Source organism: Xiphophorus couchianus, chromosome 4 (genome assembly GCF_001444195.1).
Source record: "Xiphophorus couchianus chromosome 4, X_couchianus-1.0, whole genome shotgun sequence".
Lineage (NCBI taxonomy): Eukaryota > Metazoa > Chordata > Actinopteri > Cyprinodontiformes > Poeciliidae > Xiphophorus > Xiphophorus couchianus.
In genome coordinates this window covers 34,191,996-34,215,388 of record NC_040231.1, presented here as the reverse complement: position 1 = coordinate 34,215,388, position 23,393 = coordinate 34,191,996, and the positions used below count along the sequence as shown (strand labels likewise).

The 23,393-nt window shown below is 39.3% G+C and overlaps 1 protein-coding gene across 2 annotated transcripts; it reads left to right on the top strand.

Moving 5' to 3' along the window:
- Positions 1–2,506: 2,506 nt before the first annotated feature.
- Positions 2,507–14,211, top strand: LOC114143101 (AFG3-like protein 1). Of its 2 annotated transcripts, none has more exons than XM_028014864.1 (15): positions 2,507–2,755; positions 4,462–4,555; positions 7,318–7,415; positions 7,809–8,030; positions 8,192–8,316; positions 9,079–9,346; positions 9,435–9,572; positions 9,653–9,806; positions 9,883–9,990; positions 10,211–10,336; positions 10,561–10,671; positions 10,838–10,953; positions 12,088–12,288; positions 12,379–12,587; positions 13,420–13,623. In XM_028014864.1, exons 1-15 carry the CDS (start codon positions 2,654–2,656, stop codon positions 13,451–13,453), a joined length of 2,106 nt encoding a protein of 701 aa, XP_027870665.1. In that variant the 5' UTR covers positions 2,507–2,653; the 3' UTR covers positions 13,454–13,623. The 2 variants fall into 2 exon arrangements, with proteins under 2 accessions (XP_027870665.1, XP_027870664.1); XM_028014863.1 differs by having other exon boundaries at positions 2,654–2,755; positions 12,379–12,573; positions 13,420–14,211.
- The last annotated feature ends 9,182 nt before the right edge of the window (positions 14,212–23,393 follow it).

The following is a 23,393-nucleotide window of genomic DNA, read 5'->3' as shown; positions in this document are numbered from 1 at the left end:
GGTACATTTATCAAAACTGTGTTATGAAAATGGTGGAGAACATTTTGCCCTGAGAAGAAGCAAGAATTTGAGAAAAATGTTTGCCTGGCAGTAACAGTGTGGCACTGAGAGTTGAAGACATGAAACTGAGTGTTTTGAACGGTAACGTCTGTCACTATCAGCAGTGAAAAGCCAAAAGAACATTTATGCACCTGGATTTATGGCACTTATTTTTATTAAACTCTTGAGTAAGATTTGGTTATTACTGTTGATGTTATGAACCTGTAGATGTGATACAAACTATTACTTTCTGAAAGATATTGTAAATGACAAGAGCAAAATTTACTTGTTTTAAAATTTAATAATAACAGACAACTTTGCATTACTTATAACTCCTGTTTAAAATGTTCTTGAGGCAAAGATATTTTTAAACTCATGTAAATTTAAGGTATTTCATACAGTTTGTTCAATGTTATCTGACTCTCCAGATATGAAAGAAAAGCAGAATTTCTGTTTTTAGAGTTGCCTGAGTGGCTTATACTTGGTTATTTTGTCATTTGAAAAATAAAGATAATTGTGACAATGAAAATTGTTTTATAACAGTGTGTATTTGCATGACACTTTTGTAGTTAAAAAATGTCCGAACAAACTATTGGCCCCCAGGCATCTTGACTTTATCAAATCTGGCCCTCTTTGCAAAAAGTTTGGACACCCCTGACCTAGACTCTTCAAACCTAGACTAAATTATTCTGCTTTAATAGCAGAATATTTTAATCCATGTTTGGGATTTGTGAAACCTTTACGTGATTTGTGAAACTTCACTAAAGTTTAGATTACTATTCAGATTTGTTCCATGCAGGGTTTTTTTCTAATTCAATTCTAATTCAGAACCACTTTATTAATCCCAATGGGAAATTAAATGTTGGTGTAACTTTTCAAAGAGTTATTGTAGATGGTGATGGCTGTTGGAAGGAAAGATCTTCTGCAGCAGTCTGTTAAGTGAAGTGAAGTTTCACAAATCAGAAAAAGGTTTCACAAATTAGTAGAGAATAATCCAGATCAGGCTTGAAGTGTCTAGGTGTTGTAGTCTTGGAGCTGGAGCAGTTCTACTATGACAGAGATACAAAAAAAAGTCTTGAAGTTTCACAAATCTGAAAAAAGTTTCACAACTACCAAATATGGATTAAAATATTCTGCTATTAGAACAGAATAATCTAGTCTAAGTTTGAAGAGCCTATGAGTTGTATTTTAGGAACTGGAGTTCTAGTGTGATCCTGATGCAAAAATGTGGTAAAATCAACCTTTATTTAGGTTTCACAAATCAGACAAAGGTTTCACAAATCAGAGACATGGTTCTAAATATTCTGGTATTAGTTGAGAAGAATTTGGTCTAGGTTTGAAGAGTCTAGGTGTTGTAGTTTTGGAATTGGAGCAGTTCTAGTGTGATCCAGATGCAATAAAGTGGTCAAATCAACCTTTATTGAAGTTTCACAAATCAGTAAAAAGGTTTCACAAATCACAAATATGGTTCTAAATATTCTGCTATTAGTTGAGAATAATTTAGTCTAGGTTTGAAGTGTCTAGTTGTTGTAGTTTTGGAATTGGAGCCGTTGTACTATGACAGAGATCCAAAGAAAGTTATGAAATCAACCTTTATTGAAGTTTCACAAATCAGAAAAAGGTTTCACAAATCCCAAACATGGTTATAAATATTCTGCTACTAGACCAGAATAATCCAGTACAGGTTTGAAGTGTCTAGGTCGTGTAGTTTTGGAGCTGGAGCAGTTTTAGTATGATCCTAATGCAAAAATGTGGTAAAATCAACCTTTATTGAAGTTTCACAAATCACAAACATGGTTTTAAATATTCTGCTATTGGAGCAGAATATTCCAGTCCAGGTTTGAAACTACAACACCTAGATGTTGTAGTTTTTAAACTAGAGTCGATTAAAGATGCTGAAGGCAGTGAAAAATTAGGTGGACTCGCCTTTTCCCGAATCGGAAGCTAGAATTGAAAACCAACCTCAACTTAGTCATGAGAATGAAGTCAACGGTGAAAACAGTTGCCCATTACTCTCCTCATGACTCTTGTCTTATTACAACTTTTTTTTAAACAGTTTATATGAAAAAAGACAAAATTATTGTCTCATGCTTTACAGGGGAGGAATTATTTTACAAAAGTCTCATGTTAATATCTCATGTACAAAACGAAACACTACAGTTACGCATGTATTGCGTATGAGATACAAATATTTATAGTTTTACTTTGTGTTTGGTCTGCTTAGCCAGTCAGACAGACGGGCAAGTGTGAGGACCCATGGCTGCCTTTTATTTCTGCCCGAATGTAATAAAGCGATAATAAATACATAAAACCAGCTTAAAATATATTAATCTGTAGACTTTATTAATTTTTCTTGTAAAACTCTTCAGTTTATATATAATTTAGATGAAAATATGTATATTATTTAATACTATGTTACCGATTGCAAACATTTTTTCACAGGCATTGAAAGAGAAAGTCTTTATTGGGCTTCGATCATCCTCCCGTTGACATTTCTTACCAAAAACGTCACTTGTAAGCACAACATGTTGGCGTTAGAGTGTTGGAGGTGACGTAGCAAACCAGAGTACTGTAATTTCTAAAAGCTAGAAAGTTTTCTGGGGCCACAGAGAGGATGTCTCAGATGCTGAGACTTCTCTCGGGGGCTGTTTTGCCTCTTTGCCGGGCCGGAGGAGCCCGAGGTCGCACACTGGGTTCAGGAAGCCTCGCGGTTCGGGTAGGTAACTGCTGACTGTTTCTCATTCTCTGCTGTAAACACCACTGTGACCCCTTCAGGGACACTTCAGGAGTTAAATGGACACATTTTACTGTAATACGGCTTAATCGAAACATAATGTTGCGTAACAACAACATTAATAAATTGAACATGAGGCCAGATTTAGCAGATTATCTAAAATCATTTGTATCTTGTTCTCCGCTGTATTTTTTTAAGCTCAAGTTTCACTTCACGTGTTTAATCAACAGTTAAGATTTCGTTTTCATATCTACTCAATTATTATATCAGAACTGATGCTTTGTTCTGGATATTGCTGTTTCAGGTTTTGAGCAAAGGTTTTAAAATGAGGCTGAAGTTGACATCTGATTAGCAGCTTCATATTCGGCACTAGACTACAGGGCTATTTACCAAACCGAGACAACCTTTAAGTAATTGGAGTTTAAAAACTAACATACATAGAATACTCAAACGTGAAGCGAGTTGCATTATAATAATTAGGGATGACATTAAACACAGATTTTTTGTACATTTTTGCTGATAAATGAAAACACTACACCTTTGTGAGCTCGCCCTCCCATGTGGACCAACTTCCATAAGAGAGGCACTTTAGCTTATTAGAGGCAATTGTTGGCTGCCTGGAAACCACCGAGATGACTTCAGATGACTGAAAAACATGTAACGCTTCTTTAGACTAGCGGTCTAAAGAAGTCAATACAATTGAGAAACGTCAATTGTATTGTGAAAACACAAATATGTAGATTCTATAACTTTTTAGCTATCAGACCACCATTCATGGGGTCCTGCTAAAAATATCAACTAAATGTAGTTTTTGAGGACGCCAAGTTAGCTGTGATTAATATTGAACCATGGTGGAAGCATTACATCAGCCACTCAGAGATGCAGTCTCATGCTGTGAAACAGATGGTCACTAATAAGAAAAGGACCAACTCAATAATAAACTGAACTTGACCGCATTGTTTAATTACTAGAATCAAATAATATATCTGACTTTGAAACTGTTTGTCTGTGTTCTGTATATAAATTAGATGCTTTCTTTTATAAAGTGCACTGAGATCACATTTGTTTGACAGTTTTATTTGTCGCTATATGAATAAAATAAAGTAGTTGATGTAAACCGCTTTATAGATAGACCCTGTTTCACGGAGAAGCTGTGTCACAGAAGGGTTCAAATTTTAGTCTTTATAAATAAAAACAACAGAAAAATAAAAAACAAGGATGGCTGAGTTTCTGTCCTGTTAACAATTAAAACAGGTTAACACCAGAAAGGTGAATTAATCACACTATAGAGCAAAACTCGCTGAATATACGTAACGTCCATTTTGCTTCTCTGCTGATCAGTGGCATTAAGGGTTATTAGACTCTATCAAAGAATAGTTCTGAGAGAACAGCAAACAATATTTTAGACTCAGCTTTGCCTCTGCAGTCCAGAACTTATTCTAATTTATTTTGGATGAATACCTGGATGAAAACATTTAAGCAATTCTAAATTAGAATAATGGTCGCTGAAGGTTATTAAAACACTGACAGAGCAGATTAGTGCTGTAATCAAAGCACTATCCTGACCAAAACAAATATCTTCTTTCCTCATACTGAGGTAAACTCTTGAGGTGCTTCTATCGAAGTCTGTGTGGTTCCTGTTGGTAGAGTTTTATAACTGCTGTGTTCTGACGTTGTCTTTTTTTCAGGACTGTAGTTTTTTCAGTCAAAGTCAAGCTAATTTCCTGTCTCGTCAAAGAACCTGGTTAGCTAAGCGATGCGTCTATTCCACCGAGCCAAAAGGTGAGAGCTGCTGGATATGATCATCTGCTTGAATTAAAAGACAATTTCTTTTGATTTTTATTTGAAACTTTTTGTAAAGCTTTTTTATTACTGTTATATGCAGTAATAAACAATTAGAAAAAGATAAAATGGCGTCAGAAGGGTGTGAGATGGGTATAAGGTAACAGGTTTTTATGTTTTAATTGTCTTTTATTGATATTCATAAAAACACTTTCTGTAAATGGCATAAATTTCATAGTTTTATGTTTTTTATGTAAAGAACACAAAACTAGACCTGCAGATGGAAATTAGCTCCAGAGCTAAAGCCTGTTACCAGCATCTTTTCATATATATATTTTTTTACTAATACTCCTATATGTGGTCCTTGTCAAATGCCGTATTTTCCGCACTATAAGGCGCACCACATTATAAGGCGCACCTTCAATGAATGGCCTATTTTAAAACTTTTTTTTTTTATATATAAGGCGCACCGCATTATAAGGCGCACCTTCAATGAATGGCCTATTTTAAAACTTTTTTCATATATAAGGTGCATAGAATAGACGCTACAGTAGAGGCTGGGGTTACGTTATGCATCCATTAGATGGAGCTGCGCTAAAGAGAATGTCAACAAAACAATCAGATAGGTCAGCCAAACTTTATTAATAGATTACAAACCAGCGTTCTGACAACTCCGTTCACGCCCAAAATGAATAAACAGCTGTTTTATTATTTTCCCCGAGGTAAAGTCAGTGACGTGGTATTTTTGTGACACAGTTTAGCTTTTAACAACAGCAAGGTATAACATGTAGTGCAACATTTATATCACATAGTGGAGGGGAACTTTTCCTCGATTCAATAAACACGTAAAAAACAGTCTGATACTGTTACGGTAAATCAAATATTAGTGCAATCACTATATAGTAACACTCTAAATCAGTGGTCTCAAACTTGCGGCCCGCAGGCCAACTGCGGCCCTCGGCACGATAGTTTGTGGCCCCCGCCTTAATATGAAAGTTTAATGTTAGTGCGGCCCGCGAGTTTGATATAATTGGCACTTTTCAGTGTTGTGTGCAGAGCTGAACGAACTTACCAATCACGGTGGAGTATATTGCTCTCGGGGGCGGGACATCGGCTGGGCCTATTTGCATTTTCTATTTGTCATTATTTGCATGCGGTACATGCGCAATTTCCGCGGCCGCTCCCGCTTCACGTGCTTCAGCATCCAGTCTAGACCTGGAAGTTGCTGATCAGTGTAACGTAATTAAGGTTAGGCGCCGTAACGCTTGGGTTGTGTTTAAGGGAGGAGAGGAGGCGGCAGATTCGTCAGGACGGTCAAAAACTCACAACCACACTGGTACTGGGAATTCCACAGTGTTGTCCTTTAATAAATACGCTCTTCACCAACCTTACAAAGCCTGGTTGAACGGCTGCTATATTATCAGACATGAAAATTGAGCAGCGTCCAAACAACCCGTAACATTACTAAAAAGTTAGGGAGCTAACATGTCCGTCTAGCACGTTTCTCCCACGCTCTCTACAGAGAAGCCATGGCGCATACTTCTGACATCATTAAAAATACTAGAGTATCTTAAAGAGACACTACACAATTACGGCTGTTACAGCGCCTGACTATGGCCAAATATGGTAATAGGCAATCAGAAAGGTTCGGCTGAGGAGACCGTGTGTGTGAATGCGGCCCAGCCTCACCCCCGGGTAAATTGAGTTTGAGACCCCTGCTCTAAATAGTGCGAAGCAATAACAATATATCAATAACTCAATGCGCTTCTTCTACGGGGGAAAATGAAGTCAGCGGCTTACCGTAGTTGCGAGAACTGTTTTGGATCAAAATTGATCCATACATAAGGCGCACCGGATTATAAGGCGCACTGTCGGCTTTTGAGAAAAATTGAAGGTTTTTAGGTGCACTTATAGTGCGGAAAATACGGTAAATTACTGAAACAAACCGGGAGCAGATTGCTCATCAGTTTCCTTTAAAGGGGCATTATTATGTAAAATTGACTTTTTTGTGTGTTATATGTTATGTTATTCCTTCATCAAAGACATACCTGGAGTGTTGCCTTGATCCTTTCATGCATGTTTGATCTTTTTGATGATCCTTTAATGTCCCATGGCAACCATTTCGCTCCTTCAGACTAGCCAGCAGCAATTAGCAAACACCTGGTACAACAACTAATCTGCTGAGCTCATTATAGGAGCTACTTCTCAGAGCAACACTAGAAAAAACTGTTGTTAAAGGGTTAATAGAGGAGCCATGTTGTGGAGACTTCCTGAAGGCGGAGTTACAGAAAGAGTCAAAGTTTCTTAAAGAGACAGAGGCCCAATTTCAAGGTGTTAAATTACAAAGTAAAATTTCTCTTAAGTCATATTTGACACATGGAGCATTCTTATAACAACTAAATTTAACATAGTTACTTGATTGTGCTGTAAAAGGGCACTATGTAACACTGCTAGTTTAATCAGCTGACAGGATTTTCAGGTTGTCTTTTCACTCGTAGCAGTAAAAGTCACCGCTACGTGTGACTTTTACATGTTTTCCTGTTCAAACAGGCCTGTATATTGCACATTTTGCAGTTGCAGCTCATTTAAATGATTTCAATAAAATATATATTTTATTGCAAAATCAGTCTATGCTGTATTATAACACAAAGGAGTGTTTGCAGTGAAATATTTGTAGGCTCTTATATTTTAGTATTGCCAGTCATCATCATGGAAAGAAGTGCCTCTTGGTGGTGCAATAAATGTTCTTGTCTGCATTTCAGATGGAAAAGAAGGAGCACCAGCAGGAGGCGGGGGAGGACGACCAGGAGGAGGAAAGAGAGGAGGTGGAGGGAAAGACTGGTGGAGTCGGATGCAGAAGGTTTGTCAGGGGAAAAAAAGCCATGAAGATCCAACAGTAAAATTATAATATTTGTAAGCTTTACAAATAGCTTATAAAGGATGGAACAGATGGTTCTATCCTTTTGCTAAAATGCAGAAAATTATAAAAATGAGCAAACTGCTGAGTTTTGGAGCAGAACATTGCAGAGTTTCTCAGAGTATCTCCCTGTTGGGTCTTGAGGGTCGTATTCTACAGATGACCTGTACAAGTCTTCCCTTCTGCATCTTAAAAAAAAGAAGTTTTGCTTTGGAATCTAGTGAGAAAATTGTAAGATGTCAAACGATGTGTGTCTTGTGGGTTATTTTATTGTTGCCTGGTACCTGTAACGGCCTCAGATCATCTTTATTTGGTGCTGGGTGTGTCTGTTTTTAGGGCGACTTCCCCTGGGATGAGAAGGATTTCCGCTACATGATGCTCACTGTTGCTGGAGTCAGCTCGGCGCTGCTCTACTTCTACTTCCGAGACACGGGCCGAGAGATCAGCTGGAAGGACTTTGTGCACCGCTACCTGGGCAGAGGCCTGGTGGAGCGGTTGGAGGTGGTTAACAAACAGTTCGTCAGAGTCATCCTGGTACCAGGAGCAGATGCTGAGGGGGTGAGGGGATGTTAAGGTCTATTAATGGTTGTTGCAACACAGCAAAAAAATGCATCAAAGCAGTTCTCATCAATCCCTTTGATTTAGCATTGAATAGCCGTCCTCTAGTTAACCTGCTTCTGTTTCAGACTGTTACACTCAGTCCTTTCTCTGTTCCTCAGAGTTATGTGTGGTTCAACATCGGCAGCGTTGATACATTTGAGAGGAATCTTGAGGCTGCACACATGGAACTGGGCCTGGAGCCGTCACACCGGGCCGCTGTCATCTACAGCTCTGAGAGTGACGGGTGAGTTTAATCCTTCAACACCCAAAGAACATTGTTTGATCTTCACTACGGAGGAAAAAATTAGAATCACAATTTATTTGGTCAATATTTTAAAAAAAGATGATTCATTAAGTTTGAAGCATACTGGGCTACCTAACCCTAAATTGGATTTTATTTAAGTTATTCCTTCCATGAGTTGACCTAAATTTCAAGTCAAAATAAATATAAGTTGTAAGACACGCTTGTCAAACAAGATGATTGTTCTTGGTGGGTTAACATCGCTATGGAGACACAGAAAGTGCATCGGTGAAAAAAAAATAAATTCCAGATTTTCCAAAATTTAAATCTTCAATTTGATAAATTGTAAATTTATAAAATACATATCAAATTGATACATCAATTGTATTAATTTATCGCCCAGCCCTACTCTGTACATCAGCGCTGATGGTCATCATAAAGGTTGGAACAGCTTACTGTGAAAGTAAATTCAAATTTGTCCCATTCCATCCACATGCAAAAATATAGAGAAAACTTATTCATTATGTTCTTTTTGTGTAAGACGAGTTCATAAATTGGTTGCAAAGCCACCAACTTATGAACAACAAAGTTGCTTTATATTATGCGTATTGGTGAATCAGCTGAGCAATAAACAGGTCTGTTGACGTTTCTGTAACATCTCTGAATGTTTTAGTCACTTGAACAATATTATTCCTAGATTTCATATTGCTGCATAGAAATGTTATAATATATTTCAGTTGATTTTTTTTTCTTACATACTTACAGCTCCTTTTTGATGAGCATGATCCCTACTCTGTTGCTGATTGGCTTTCTGCTGTTCACACTCCGCCGTGGACCAATGGGAGGAGGCGTTGGTGGAGGAAGGAGTCCCTTTAGCATGAGTGAGTCGACAGCCAAGATGATGAAGGACAACATAGATGTCAAGTTCAAGGATGTGGCTGGCTGTGAGGAAGCAAAGCTGGAGATCCTGGAGTTTGTGAACTTCCTGAAAAACCCACAGCAGTACCAGGACCTGGGAGCCAAGATCCCCAAGGTGAGAGAATCCAGGATTGTCAGAGGGGAAGTCCCCTGTCCTCGTTCTTTTGGTGGCTAACAGTCAGTTGATGAGTGTGTTTTCGCAGGGTGCAGTTCTGTCTGGACCGCCTGGCACAGGAAAGACTCTGCTGGCCAAAGCCACAGCAGGAGAGGCCAATGTCCCCTTCATCACAGTCAATGGCTCCGAGTTCCTGGAGATGTTTGTCGGGGTTGGTCCAGCCAGGGTGAGTGGAACAGGCCCTGTTGCTGTCCATTTTAATGCTTCTCAGGAAATGAGAGTTGAACTAACACGGCTTCTGTGAAGGTGAGGGACATGTTTGCCATGGCGAGAAAAAATGCACCATGCATCCTTTTCATTGATGAGATTGATGCTGTGGGGAGAAAGAGAGGAGGAGGAAACTTTGGGGGACAGAGTGAACAGGAGAACACGTTAAACCAGCTGCTGGTGGAGATGGACGGTACAGCCACATTCTGCTTTAGAGCCTGCTGCATTTTTATTTCTCTGTTTTAAAATTTTGTTATTTTGTTTCTCAGGTTTTAACACAGCTACTAATGTAGTGGTCCTCGCTGGAACCAATAGGCCGGACATCCTGGACCCCGCTCTGATGAGACCAGGACGCTTTGACAGACAGATTTTCATCGGTACACTCAGTCTTTATGTTTACTGCAGCTCACAGTTTGTGTGGAAATCTGGTTAAACATCAGGCTTTTATGGAAAGCTGACTTGTCAAACCAGATCACTGAAAATATTCAAGGTGGTCATCAGATTGTCTGCCTCAGAGGACATGTGTTGGAAGACCAGAGTGTTCATGTACAAATACTTGATGCACATCACTGATGGGTTTTTCCCTCCTCCTCTCAGGTCCTCCAGACATCAAAGGCAGGGCTTCCATCTTCAAAGTTCACCTGCGACCAATCAAACTGGATCCCAGTCTGGATAAGGATGCTCTAGCAAGGAAAATGGCAGCTGCCACACCAGGATTCACTGGTGTGTAACATCTACTTGATTTATGTGAAGCTTTGATTTAATGTTCTTAAGCTTTTTCATTACAGATGAAATTGAACTACTTTGCAATAGCTGTGAAGTAAATCTCTAAATGTTGATCAAAGACTAATGTATAGAAATTGCACTAGTCAACATTATTGACAAATAGATTGATATATTCAATCCAGACTAAGATGCTGGTTTGTATTTTTTTGTCAATGAATCAGGTGCTGACATTGCTAATGTGTGCAATGAAGCAGCATTGATAGCTGCCAGGCACCTGAGCCCCGCCGTCAACCCAAAGCACTTTGAGCAGGCGATCGACCGTGTCATCGGAGGTCAGTCACCAACTTTAGCTGCGTTGCTAGCTTTTTTTCACATTGCCAGTGAAAACCTTGTCTTTTATGTCTTTTATGATGTAAAATAGAAACAGCTAACAGATGGACTGAAAGGAATACACAGTATATGTTATATTCATGTTTCACATTATCTGTCTGTGTTCAGGCCTGGAGAAGAAGACTCAGGTCCTGCAGCCGACAGAGAAGAAGACGGTAGCATATCATGAAGCCGGCCATGCCATCGTGGGCTGGTTTCTGCAGCACGCTGACCCGCTGCTCAAAGTATGGAGACTGAACACGGCACAGTCACATCATGGCAACAAAATCGACTTCACTCTTGCATTGCTGGATGATGATTCTGATGGTTTAATATTAAACCAACAATGCCAATTTAATATTGACAATATTAAACCATCAGAATCATCATCCAGCAATGCAAGAGTGATACTGTTCATCTAGTCATTAGAAAATCAGTTTCTCTGTGTAGTCATGCTGGAAAGCACTTAAAATGAACGCTGTAGCTAGAAAAGTATTGGATAAATTCAGCCTGTTTACCATTCAGTCTACTTCTATAAAGTAACTAACAGAAAATCTGATGGACCACTTGCTGCATATAAGACAGTATGCTTTGGTGTTTCAACACACATGTACACAGAACACTGGGTCTTAGAAAGAATTGTATTTTTAAATCTCTGCTGGTCCTGGTTCATAACAGAGTAAGATTTATTTGTATGGGTTACAGAAGAACTCTTATTAGCGTCCAAATAAACGGACAGGAGTAAACACCCCAAATCTTAATTTCATGCTAAAAAGTGCTAAAAACAGGAGCTGGTATTGGTCCTTGTTATGCTCTTTAAAGAGATTGACCAAGTTTCTGTTTTGCAAGTCCAGTTGCAGCTCAGATGGTCTGGCAACCCAGGTATTGTCTTCGAGTGGTATACTGCTGGAAATGGCTGCACCTGATCATCAGCTAATGGTTTTTAGTAGTCATATCAAGTTTTATATTTGGAAATATGAAAGCATGGAGTGGCCTTCTGGACAGCAACAGTTGGACACTCGTAATTCAGGAACAGAACCAAGGAAGGAGGAATTTGTTTGTTCTCTCTATCAAGTAGAGCTGGAGGATTTAGCATGCTTACACCCAAGTGGCAAAGATATCTGGGGTGAGAGGGTGTTTAGTTTTTTCCTGGTGGAGCAGATATATCCAAATTCAAAGGCCCAAATTCACTTTAAAAGCTTTTACTTTGCACAGAGGATTGTCATGAATCCCTAGTGTAGTTTTGCAAATGTTGGTGTTGAACACATGTTTTGTGTTGTAGGTCTGTGTGTGGATAGAGGATATTCACGATGGTGCCTCATGTAACCGGACAGTTGTTGCTACTGCAATGTATTTAAAGAGCCTTGCCTTGTTTTCAGGTGTCCATCATTCCAAGGGGGAAGGGTTTGGGTTACGCTCAGTACCTGCCCAGAGAGCAGTACCTCTACACCAAAGAGCAGCTGTTTGACAGGATGTGCATGATGCTGGGAGGGCGAGTGGCAGAGCAGGTCTTCTTTGGACGGATAACCACAGGCGCTCAGGATGATTTGAAGAAGGTCACACAGTCGGCCTATGCGCAGGTACACACACAGCCTTGCTGGGTCCAAGTAATATGGAGGAAGGGGGACTCTGTTGAGTTGTGACACTTCTCTCTGTTTGCTGATGTTCAGGTGGTGCAGTTTGGGATGAGTGACAAGGTGGGGCAGGTGTCATTTGACCTGCCCCGGCAGGGTGAGATGGTTCTAGAGAAGCCTTACAGCGAGGCGACAGCTGAGCTCATTGATGAGGAGGTCAGAGGACTTGTGGATCGAGCGTATGAGCGCACCCTGCAGCTGATCACCGACAAGAAGGAGCAAGTGGACAAGGTGAGACATTTTAGGTGAGATGTTTATCAGGTGGCACAGGGAACAGGAGGGAGTCAGTATTGTTCCCTACGTTTAAAGAGGTAGGGATATAGTTTCATATTATAGCTGTCAAGTTACTGTGTTAACTTTGGTTGTTAAACAAATACTGTATGTATCAAACGTAACTTAGAAGAAATTTGACGCCTTGAAATTGGGCCTTTGTCTCTTTCAGAAGCTGATACTCTTGCTGATATTGCACTTTCATCACGTTGTCACAATAAAGCTGCATGATTCTTTTTACAAATGTTATGAATATTTGACTGACAGGTAGTTCATAAGATGAGCTTTACAAAAGCAAAATTCCAGCAGGTGTTTAATTGCTGCTGCTGCTAATCTGGAGGAGTTGATTGGGGCAGGTTCAGACTGGTGCTTTGTGAGGGAGAGTAAAGCCTGGTGGGTTGCCAGGCTTATAATACACTGGGGAAAACCCTGACATAAATACCAGCTGTCTAAAGATGTTGTTGGAAAGGTTTAGAATTTTTCCACCAAAGGGGTTCCAATGCTTAGAAAGAGTGTTAGTTTGTTGTTACCTGGTTTGATTTTGAATATATCTTAGTGAACAGCTCTAAGTGAGGCTGAACCACTGGGTGTAAATGTTCCCATCTCCTGTTTGTATTCAGTGCTGTCTATGATTAGACCTGCCAGGTTATGTGATAGTTGGCTACTCAGTGTTTGTGGGTAGGACTGATACAGAGATTTACAGAGGTTGTCTTTGTTGTCATGCTGAAATTTCTGGATTCCCACAGGTGGGTCAGTGTTATTTATTGAATTGAGCAATTTTATGTTTATCCTTGGTGTCATCCTCAGGTGGGGAAGCGTTTGCTTGAGAAGGAAGTGCTAGACAAAGCAGACATGGTGGAGCTGTTGGGTCCTCGGCCATTCCAGGAGAAGTCAACCTACGAGGAGTTTGTGGAAGGGACGGGGAGCTTCGAGGAAGACACGAGCCTTCCAAATGGCCTCAGGGACTGGAACCAGCAGAGAGGAGGGGAGGCGGAGGAGACAGACCCAACCCAGAACAGACAGCAGGCGGTGTAGGATCTGAGGAATCTGGAGAAACTCATCCAGCTGGACAGAAATACATGAAGCCGCTGACTCTGTTCCTCTCTACCTGACTTGCTATATATATGTTGGTGCTCTATCAGAGGGCTGTGGTGTAGCTAACAGTCAACTATTTCTCTTCAGAGAGGAATGATCTTTACAGGGCCTTAAGATTCCCCGCCTCTAGACGTAGTTACATTTAACTACGTCTGGACAGAACAGAATGAACATAATGCTTTCTTTATTTATTCTTTTACAAAATGTCTGTCCTCCTGATAATGAGGAAGAAATACTCGACTCGAGGAATGTTTATTTGGCCAAACAAGGCTAAATGTTTTTAGAAATGAATCGGATGTTTTTTCATCGACCTGGAACAACTCGTCTTAACGTTCTGCTTCAAAACAACACAGCAATTTTCATTTGTATTTTACCTCAGCTTGGATTTACCATAAAGATATTTTAATTATATAAACTGTGCGATAATGACTGACGAGGAGGTTTTTCTTTTGTAGGCCACTGTTCTAAAATAAAAAGAATAATAAAGGATTTGGTTTTCTGAAATTAAAGCATGTTTTTTACAAAGCTATAAAAGATAGTCACTGGTGCCTGTAGATTTTACTTTCAGGTAGAACAGTCACACCACATTCTGCTTAGCAGATGAAACCTGCTTTATTCTGTGTTGTCTGTAGTTTCAGTTGTTTTCAAGGTCTTAACCAACTTGGTTAACCTTGTTTTGGTTAATAAGGTTAACCAGAACTTGACCTTGTTTTGGTAAAGTTTAGTCTTTCTATCTTGAGCATTTTTAATGTCATCTTCAACTTTTAAATGTGATTGTGTTGAGGATGCCTCAATGTGGTAGGAAATGGAAAAAATGTCTGATCTTGTTGAGACATATTCTAGATAAGATCATCCTAGATAAGATTTATTTGTCATTGTCATCAACAGATTTCAACGAGATTGAGATTTGCTCGACTCGAGTTAAGATGCAGGTTATGTGTATATACGTAATATACAAAGATAAAGAAATGAATAGTACAAAAAAATATTCAACACATTCTGGCTCATTCAGAGATAACATGATGTTTTTGTAGCATCTCAGATACAGTCACATTCTCACACCATGGCTGACATTAACATGGCTGTGAATCAGACTTGTGCTTTTGAGTTATTGCAGCTGCAAAAAAACTTTTGATCTTGAGGAGTTTAATTCTGTAGTACAGTGTTGGTTGAAAGTTTGTGCACCATCCAAACATGGTCATTGTTTTTCTAAAGAAAAATCATCATGTGAAATGAACATCCAAATCTCAAATTGTAAAGCAGACCTTCCAAATAAGGGACACAAAGAAAAAAGATACATATTTTCATCATTTATTCAACAAAAGTATTTTTTCTGTCAAAAACAGAAAATCTGCCCGTTTCAGATCTTGCCACAGCATTTCAATGGGATTGAGATCCAGACTTTGGGCCAATCCAGAGTGTGAATCTTCTTTCTTGTAAGTCATTCTTTTTTACTTTTGCTGGAATGCTTTGGGTTGTTTTGTTGCATAATCCTTTCCCATTCTAGCTTCAACTTCCTGACTGATGGCAGGAGATTCTGGTCAAGAATTTGTTGAAAGTCCTGGGAATTGATGGTTCCCTGGATAATATGGGGCCTCCTGACCTTCGTCCAGGTCAGGAGGGAGAAAAGCAGGCCCAGACTTTCACATTTCCACTACCATGCTTCACTTTTGAAAGGAGGTTCTTCTTTTTACACCATGTTCCAAATTATTATGCAAGTGATATATTCTCAGATTTTCCTAAATGGTCGATGCAAATGATGGTCAGTATAATTTACAAATCATGAACTATTACAGTACAAATTTTACTGAACAAAGCTCCCAAAGAGAACAGTATTTTTTTCAAAAATAAAAAACTCAAAATGCACTGTTCCAAAGTATTATGCACAGCAAATTTTATAAACATTTTATGGATTATAAAGAACTGCAAACGATCATTCTTTGAATCTGCAGCATTAAGTGGTCACATGTACTAAAATCAAAAGCTATTTCAATCATAAACATCTTAACAGACCGAGTTACATGTTAACATAGAACCCCTTCTTTGATATCACAGCACAATTCTTTCATCCATTGAACTTGTGAGTTTGTGGAAAGTTTCTGCTTGAATTTCTTTGCAGGATGTCAGAAAACCTTCCCAGAGCTGCTGTTTTGATATGAACTGCATTCCACCCTCAGATCTTCTGCTTGAGGAAACTCCAAAGGTTCTCAATAGGGTTGAGGTCAGAGGTCAGAGGAGGATGGTGACCATGCCATGAGTTTGTCCCCTTTTATGCCTATAGCAGCCAATGACACAGTGGTATTCCTTGCAGCATGAGATGGTGGATTTTTATGCATGAAGATGATTTTGCTACGGAAGGTACGGCTCTTCTTTTTGAACCATGAAAGAAAGTGATCAGTAAGAAAGACCATATACTTTGCTGAGGTAATTTTCACACCTTCAGGGATTCTGAAGGGGCAGAAAACATGTTACCACCAAATTGCAGAGCCACAGTTTGGGTGGGAATGCTACTGGCTCACTAGCCACTCTTGGAGGTTTGGGTGCTTCTAAAGTGATTTCAGTTTGCTCTCATGCAGATGTAATCATGGGTGGAGTGACAGTCACATGTTTGGTGGATACTGGTTCGATGGTGTCCATGGTTGTTTTGTCAGCATATGTAGTTTTGGGGTTTGGAGCACCTCCAGTCGTGAGCTTAGAGCTGCCAATGGTCTTAAGATTCTTTATATTGGCTATTTGAAACTTGATGTACACCTCTGTGACAAATTGATTCCCCACTGTGGTGTTTTGATTGTGCAGGACCCTTGTGATGAGGTCCCAGCTAAAGTCCCAGGTGTTTTGGGGATGAATGTGATCAGGAAGTGTTATCAAGAACTGTTTGGGCTGCATGGTGTGTCTGTGTCTGGTGTTTCTGAGACCCCTCAGTCAGTCATGCAGGCACTGCAGCAGTGCCAGTCTGCCGACTCACGAGAGCCTCGGAGTAGTCCTGGAAGGATTAAGGTCAGGGGTGCTGTCGGATTCCTGGTGGAGTCATGAAAATTGTGTACTCTGGCTCTACCATTTTGTTTGAGCCTCTAGAGTCCGGATTGTCTTCTGGTTTGCTTGCTTCCCCTGCCTTGGTCCAGGTAATTAGGGGTACAGCGTATGTGCCCATTATTAATGTTGGTTCGACTGAGGTGGTGGTATACCCCCGCACTGTTATTGGCACACTAAATGTTGTCAATGTTGTTAGTCTCCCTGCAGGAATTACTGAAGTCCCAGCAAAAGTAGCTACGATGGTGTGCCAGACAACTTCAGTCTGCAACAGCAGGTGGAGAACTTGGATTTGTCCTCATTGTCTGTGGAAGAATAAGGTCAGGTGAGATCATTGCTCAATCAGTACATGCCAGTTTTTTCATCTTACGATGGCGACCTGGGCTGTACCAGTCTGATAGCTCATGACATTCCTCTGGTTGACTATGTTCCAGTTAAACAACGCTATAGACGTATTCCCCCTTCTGATTATGAGGGGCTGAAGGACCATATCAACCAATTACTTGCTACACAGATCATTAGAGAGAGTAGCAGCCCATATGGATCTCTCATAGTCTTAGTTAGAAAGAAAGATGGGAGTATTCGTATGTGTGTTGACTATAGAAGACTAAATGGCAAGACTCGAAAAGATTCTTTTCCTCTTCCACGAATAGAAGAGTCGTTGGATGCCTTGTCTGGCGCATGCTGGTTTTCTACCCTCGATCTAGCTAGCGGATATAATCAGGTTCCAGTTGTGGAGGCAGATCGTCCAAAAACTGCCTTTTGTACCCCCTTTCGGCTGTTTGAATGGAACCGAATGCCTTTTGGGCTCTGTAATGCGCCTAGCACATTCCAGCGGCTAATGCAGCGGATCTGTATTATGTGAACCATTATATTCATTACTGTGTTTTCATAAAATTAACATTTACAAAATGACAAATTTTGTACATACATATATATGTAGACATATTAAAATTTTCTGAATGCCATTTTTATACTTTCAGTGGCTTAAGTTGGAGAAAATTATAAAAAAGTAAACACTAAGTGATGCTTTCTTTTACCATAAATCCCAGAAATACCTTAAATACATATGTGTTTCAATTCATGAATAGACAGACACCATGTGCGCCTGCCTAATATGCCAATATGATGTACAGTTTCTATTACTTGTATTTGTTTATGAGACCAGATATTATCAAAAAGGGATGATTAGACGACTGAGATCTACACAGAGGATTATTGTTGTTCCACTTTCAAAAGAACACTAACAAATGGAATTATTTAAAAGAAAAAGAAAAACGCAAAAAAATACCATTAAGTTTATTTTATAACATTAATTTAAAGATGCGGTTTGTTTTTCTGTAGAGTCAGTGGAGACTCTACAGACTCTGCAGACACTGTGGCAGTGAGGATAATTCCAGTTTTGTACTTTCACAAACTGCAAGTCCTTTTTGCTTATTAAGTTACATTAAAGCTACTCAAGAAAAGTGTACGTAATTGTATCCTAGAACAATTTTAAGTTTGTTGATTATGTTTTTTGCCTCAACAGTTATTGGGCTGTGTTATGTGTAATTTACTTATTAGAGATCAAGGCCAGGTGTATTGAAATGTTCTTCACTAATTGAATTTGACATAAACACTAGCATGATTGTACTTCACACATCTGCAAAGTTCAATATTTTAATATTTCTAATTAGATAAAATAGCTGACCTAACACAATTTTTTTGTGCGTGCATGATTTTACACACAACATAGTATCCCACCCACATAGGAACTGAATAAAAAATATGTCAAAAAATACCTGATTCTGAGAGAAGTGTGGAAGAAATGTTGAGTCGCATGGTATTAACAGCTTCTGCTGTTGATGGAAAGTTCTGGTCCTTGTTTTCCAGTATGCACTCTGCAAACTGTAAAGGCAAATATATTTTTTTGAAAAAAGAAAGAAGAGTAACAGCGGACTCATTACAAAGACAAAATATTTGTCAAAGTATTAGATTGTCATATAGAGGTCATGACATTTATGAATAATTTAACATTTTTGCTATACTTATTTCAGACTCTTTCCATTGTCATTAAAATAAATCAACCATGTAATAAAGCAATATAATTCATAAATTACATTATATTTCAGGCAGAAATGCACAGTTTAAGTTGTTAAGCCAAAGCTGTTCATCATCTTAAAAGTTCTACTCCTACAAAATAGCATTAGATTAATGGCAATGTGATTATTAGAAAACCACTTTCATATTAATCTTTTTTTCACAACATCAAAAACGTAAACTAGCATGTATACCAATATATTGATATATAATTCTATCTGTCTTCAGACATAGATAGATATACCTGTATGTGGAAAGAGACAGAACAGTAGTCATAAAGGTTATATAAATTGATTTGTAAACAGACAATGTTCTACATTACATAAGAAATATAAATAATCATAGTCAAGTATATACAGTACAGACCAAAAGTTTGGACACACTTTATCATTGAATTCAATGAGAAGGTGTGTCCAAACTTTTGGTCTGTACTGTATATATATATACTGTATATAAAAACATAAAACCACGGCAGAATTAAATGTGCACCTCAACTCTCCTGTTTCCACCAAAACTGTCCGTCGGGAGCACCACAGGGTCAATATACACGGCCGGGCTGCTATAGCCAAACCTTTGGTCACTCGTGCCAATGCCAAATGTCGGTTTCAATGGTGCGAGAAGCGCAAATCTTGGGCTGTGGACAATATGAAACATGTATTGTTCTCTGATGAGTCCACCTTTACTGTTTTCCCCACATCCGGGAGAATTACGGTGTGGAGAAGCCCCAAAGAAGCGTACCACCCAGACTGTTGCATGCCCAGAGTGAAGCATGGGGGTGGATCAGTGATGGTTTGGGCTGCCATATCATGGCATTCCCTTGGCCCCATACTTGTGCTAGGTGGGCGCGTCACTGCCAAGGACTACCGAACCATTCTGGAGGACCATGTGCATCCATGTATATATATATATATATATACACTGCTCAAAAAAATAAAGGGAACACTTAAACAGGTGTTTAACACCTAAAGTGTTCCCTTTATTTTTTTGAGCAGTATATATATTTAAACAGCACTTACTTTAAGCGCAAACACACCACATGAAACCACATCTTGCTGGATGGCATGTTATACTGTTTCACATTTCCACATTGACACTTTCATCCCTTTGCTTCTCATAAATGTCCTTGTTGAGAGGATAAAATGTTAAATTAACATTCTAGTTATCCAATTATGACATTTTTTATTATAATAAACAATAATTGTTCTTGTTTTTCTCACCTTGTTGCTTCCAAGCACCTCTTCACATCTTTTTGGGACTCTCCAAGTGAGTTAAGGAAACCTATTGTTATGAATATTCTTTTGTTGAAATTAATGAAAAAAAGTGATTTAATTTTTATGTTAAACCAAAATAAAAATGGTTTGTGCATGCTTTACATTTAGCAAAGACGCATTGTCAGATTTATTTCCTTCAGTATCCTTGCAATAGCGATAATAAAGAAATAACATCACATTTGTTCCCTTAACTGCTGGTATGAGTTTTATATCAATAGGATGATATTTGGGGAAAATAGGTATGGCATGCAAATATCGGCAGGCTCAAATTCGATATTGCCAAAAAATGCATCCCTCTCCTAGCTTGAAAAAATAAAGAGTCAAGAGGGTTTTTACCTTTTCTACATAATTACACTTATCCTCTTAGCTACTGGTATGAATTTCATATCAATAGGATGATATTTGAGAAAAATAGACAGGGCATGCAAATTTTGGCAGGCTAATGATAGGCCTTGCCGTAAAATGCATCCCCTGCTAAAATGGAAAAATAAAGAGTTATGAGTGGAATAACTTTTTCTACATAATCACACTTGTTCTATGAATTGCTGGTATAAGTTTCATATCAATAGGATAATATTTGAGGAAAATAGAGGGGGCATGCATATTTTGGCAGGCTAATAATAGGCTTTGCCACAAAATGCATCCCCTGCTAAAATGGAGAAATAAAGATTTAAGAGTGAAATAACTTTTTCTACATAATCACACTTGTTCTATGAACTACTGGTATAAGTTTCATATCAATAGGATTATATTTGAGAAAAATAGAGGGGGCATGCATATTTTGGCAGGCTAATAATAGGCTCTGCCGTAAAATGCATCCCCTGCTAAAATGGAGAAATAAAGTGTTAAGAGTGGAATAATTTTTTCTACATAATCACACTTGTTCTATGAATTGCTGGTATAAGTTTCATATCAGTAGGATAATATTTGAGAAAAATAGAGGGGGCATGCAGATATCGGCAGGCTAATAATAGGCTCTGCCAAAAAATGCATCCCCTTCTAAAATGGAGAAATAAAGAGTTAAGAGGGATTTTACCTTTTCTACGTAATGACACTTGTTCCTTGAGCTACTTCTGTAAGTTTCATATCAACAGGACAATAGACAGGGGATACAAATATTGGCTGGCTCAGAAATTAAAATCATCCCCCCTACATTAATAGACTAGTCCAGTGTTTTTCAACCACTGTGCCGCGGCACACTAGTGTGCCGTGAGTGATCGTCAGGTGTGCCGTGGAAATTTCACCTAATTGGTCTAAAAAGATTTTTTGAAAACAAATTAATTATCTGCAAATAATATGCTATCTTCGCGTGTCTGTGCTGTAGTAGTGCCTAGCGGCATAATCATGTAATTTCCTTACCACTAGATGGCAGTACGTACATAGCATTGTACGTTAAAACAAGAGAATTAGTGATGCGTGAATCTGACAGGGAGCGGTGAGAGCGTTGTATCTAGCAAGATTGTGATGACAGTGATGGAAACGTTTTTGAAAAGAAAAAATTCTAACTCCGATCTGGTCCCTGGACAAAATTCGGACCCAGATGAAGGCCCTAGTATGAGTGGATATCAACAGAAGACAAATACCGTGAGCTCGAGACAGTACAGTGAGAGTTACATTTCATTTGGATTTACTTTTACCGGGGATGCAACGACACCGACTTCGTTGTGCTTGGTATGCGGTGAAAAGCTATCCAACAGTTCTATGGTACCAAGCAAGCTTAAACGCCATCTCCAAACGAAACACCCTTCGCTTCAAAACAAGAAAGCAGACTATTTTGTTCTCCTGCGTAAACACATGGAGAAACAGGCAACTTTTATGAGAAAAACCACAAAGGTAAATGAGAGAGCCCTTAAAGCTAGCTACCACGTAGCTGAACTTGTAGCTAAATCAAAAAGGTCCCACACTGTGGCAGAGACATTAATATTACCCGCATGCAAAGCCATTGTAAATGAGATGCTCGGACCTGAAGCGGTTAAAGAAATAGCAAAAGTCCCTCTCTCAGATAACACAATTTCCAGACGTATTGATGGCATGTCTGCAGACATCGAAAGTGTGGTTTTAGAAAAGATCCGTATCAGTGAGAAATTTGCGTTGCAACTTGACGAGTGTACTGATATTAGCGGACATGCTCAACTCTTGGCGAATGTGCGTTTTGTGGATGGAGACGCAATCAGAGAAAACTTCCTATTTTGCAAGGCATTGCCAGAAAGGGCAACATGAGAAGAAATTTTTCGGGTCACATCAGAATATCTTGAACAAGAAGGACTTAAGTGGGAAAACTGCACGAGTGTCTGCACTGATGGAGCTGCAGCCATGGTTGGGCGCACCAAAGGCTTTGTAAGCAGAGTGAAGGAAAGAAACCCAGATGTAATTATTACACACTGTTTCTTACACCGTGAGGCCCTCATGGCCAAGACTTTACCAGCAGACCTAGCGCCTGTCTTGAATGATGTAAATATGGTAAACTTTGTGAAGGCACGACTTGTGAAAAGCCGCATATTTGCATCTTTGTGTGAGGAAATGGGAGCGGAGCATAAGACCTTGTTGTTTCATACGGAGGTCCGATGGTTGTCGCGCGGCAAGGTACTGTCCCGTGTGTATGAGCTGCGGGAGGAACTCAGAGTGAATCTGACAAATGAGGGGTCCGATTACGCAAAGCTGCTTGCAAGTGATGAGTGGTGTGCCAGGCTGGCATACCTGGCGGATATTTTTCACCATCTGAATGAACTGAACACACAAATGCAAGGCCGAAATGAAAACCTGCTCACAAGTACGGATAAAATAAAAGGATTCCGCTCAAAGGTGCACCTCTGGTAACAACATGTGGAAAGTGGCAACCTTGAAATGTTCCCACTAACGAAGAAATGGCAAAATGTTCACACTGCTGCACTGTGTGAAATAATAGGTGCACATTTAAAAACTCTCCAGGAGAAGATGTCATTTTATTTCTCTTCAGCCTTCACTGAATGCCTTGACTGGGTTAGGGACCCATACAGCTCAGCAGTTGTTGGAAAGAACATGACTTTGCAGGAGCAGGAAGAACTAACTGTACTGAGACAAAATCGTGGTTTAAAGCTCAGCTTTGCTGATCTACCTTTGGACAGTTTTTGGTTGACTGCTGCCAAGGAGTTCCCTGTTCTGGCAAACAAAGCTATTTTAACATTGCTCCCATTTTCCACAACATATCTGTGTGAAGTGAGCTTCTCAAGCCTGGCTACTATAAAAACTAAAGACAGAGAGAGACTGAGAGCTGTTGAGGAAGAGCTTCGTGTGTGTCTTTCTTCAATTCCTGCCAGGATATCAGCT

Bases quoted from the DNA above. Each gene is read 5' to 3' on its own strand.
- LOC114143101 (XM_028014863.1), top strand. From the start codon at position 2,654: ATGTCTCAGATGCTGAGACTTCTCTCGGGGGCTGTTTTGCCTCTTTGC. The intron at 2,756-4,461 runs GTAGGTAACTGC...TCTTTTTTTCAG, and splicing joins CAGGAAGCCTCGCGGTTCGG to GACTGTAGTTTTTTCAGTCA. The intron at 9,573-9,652 runs GTGAGTGGAACA...GCTTCTGTGAAG, and splicing joins TCGGGGTTGGTCCAGCCAGG to GTGAGGGACATGTTTGCCAT.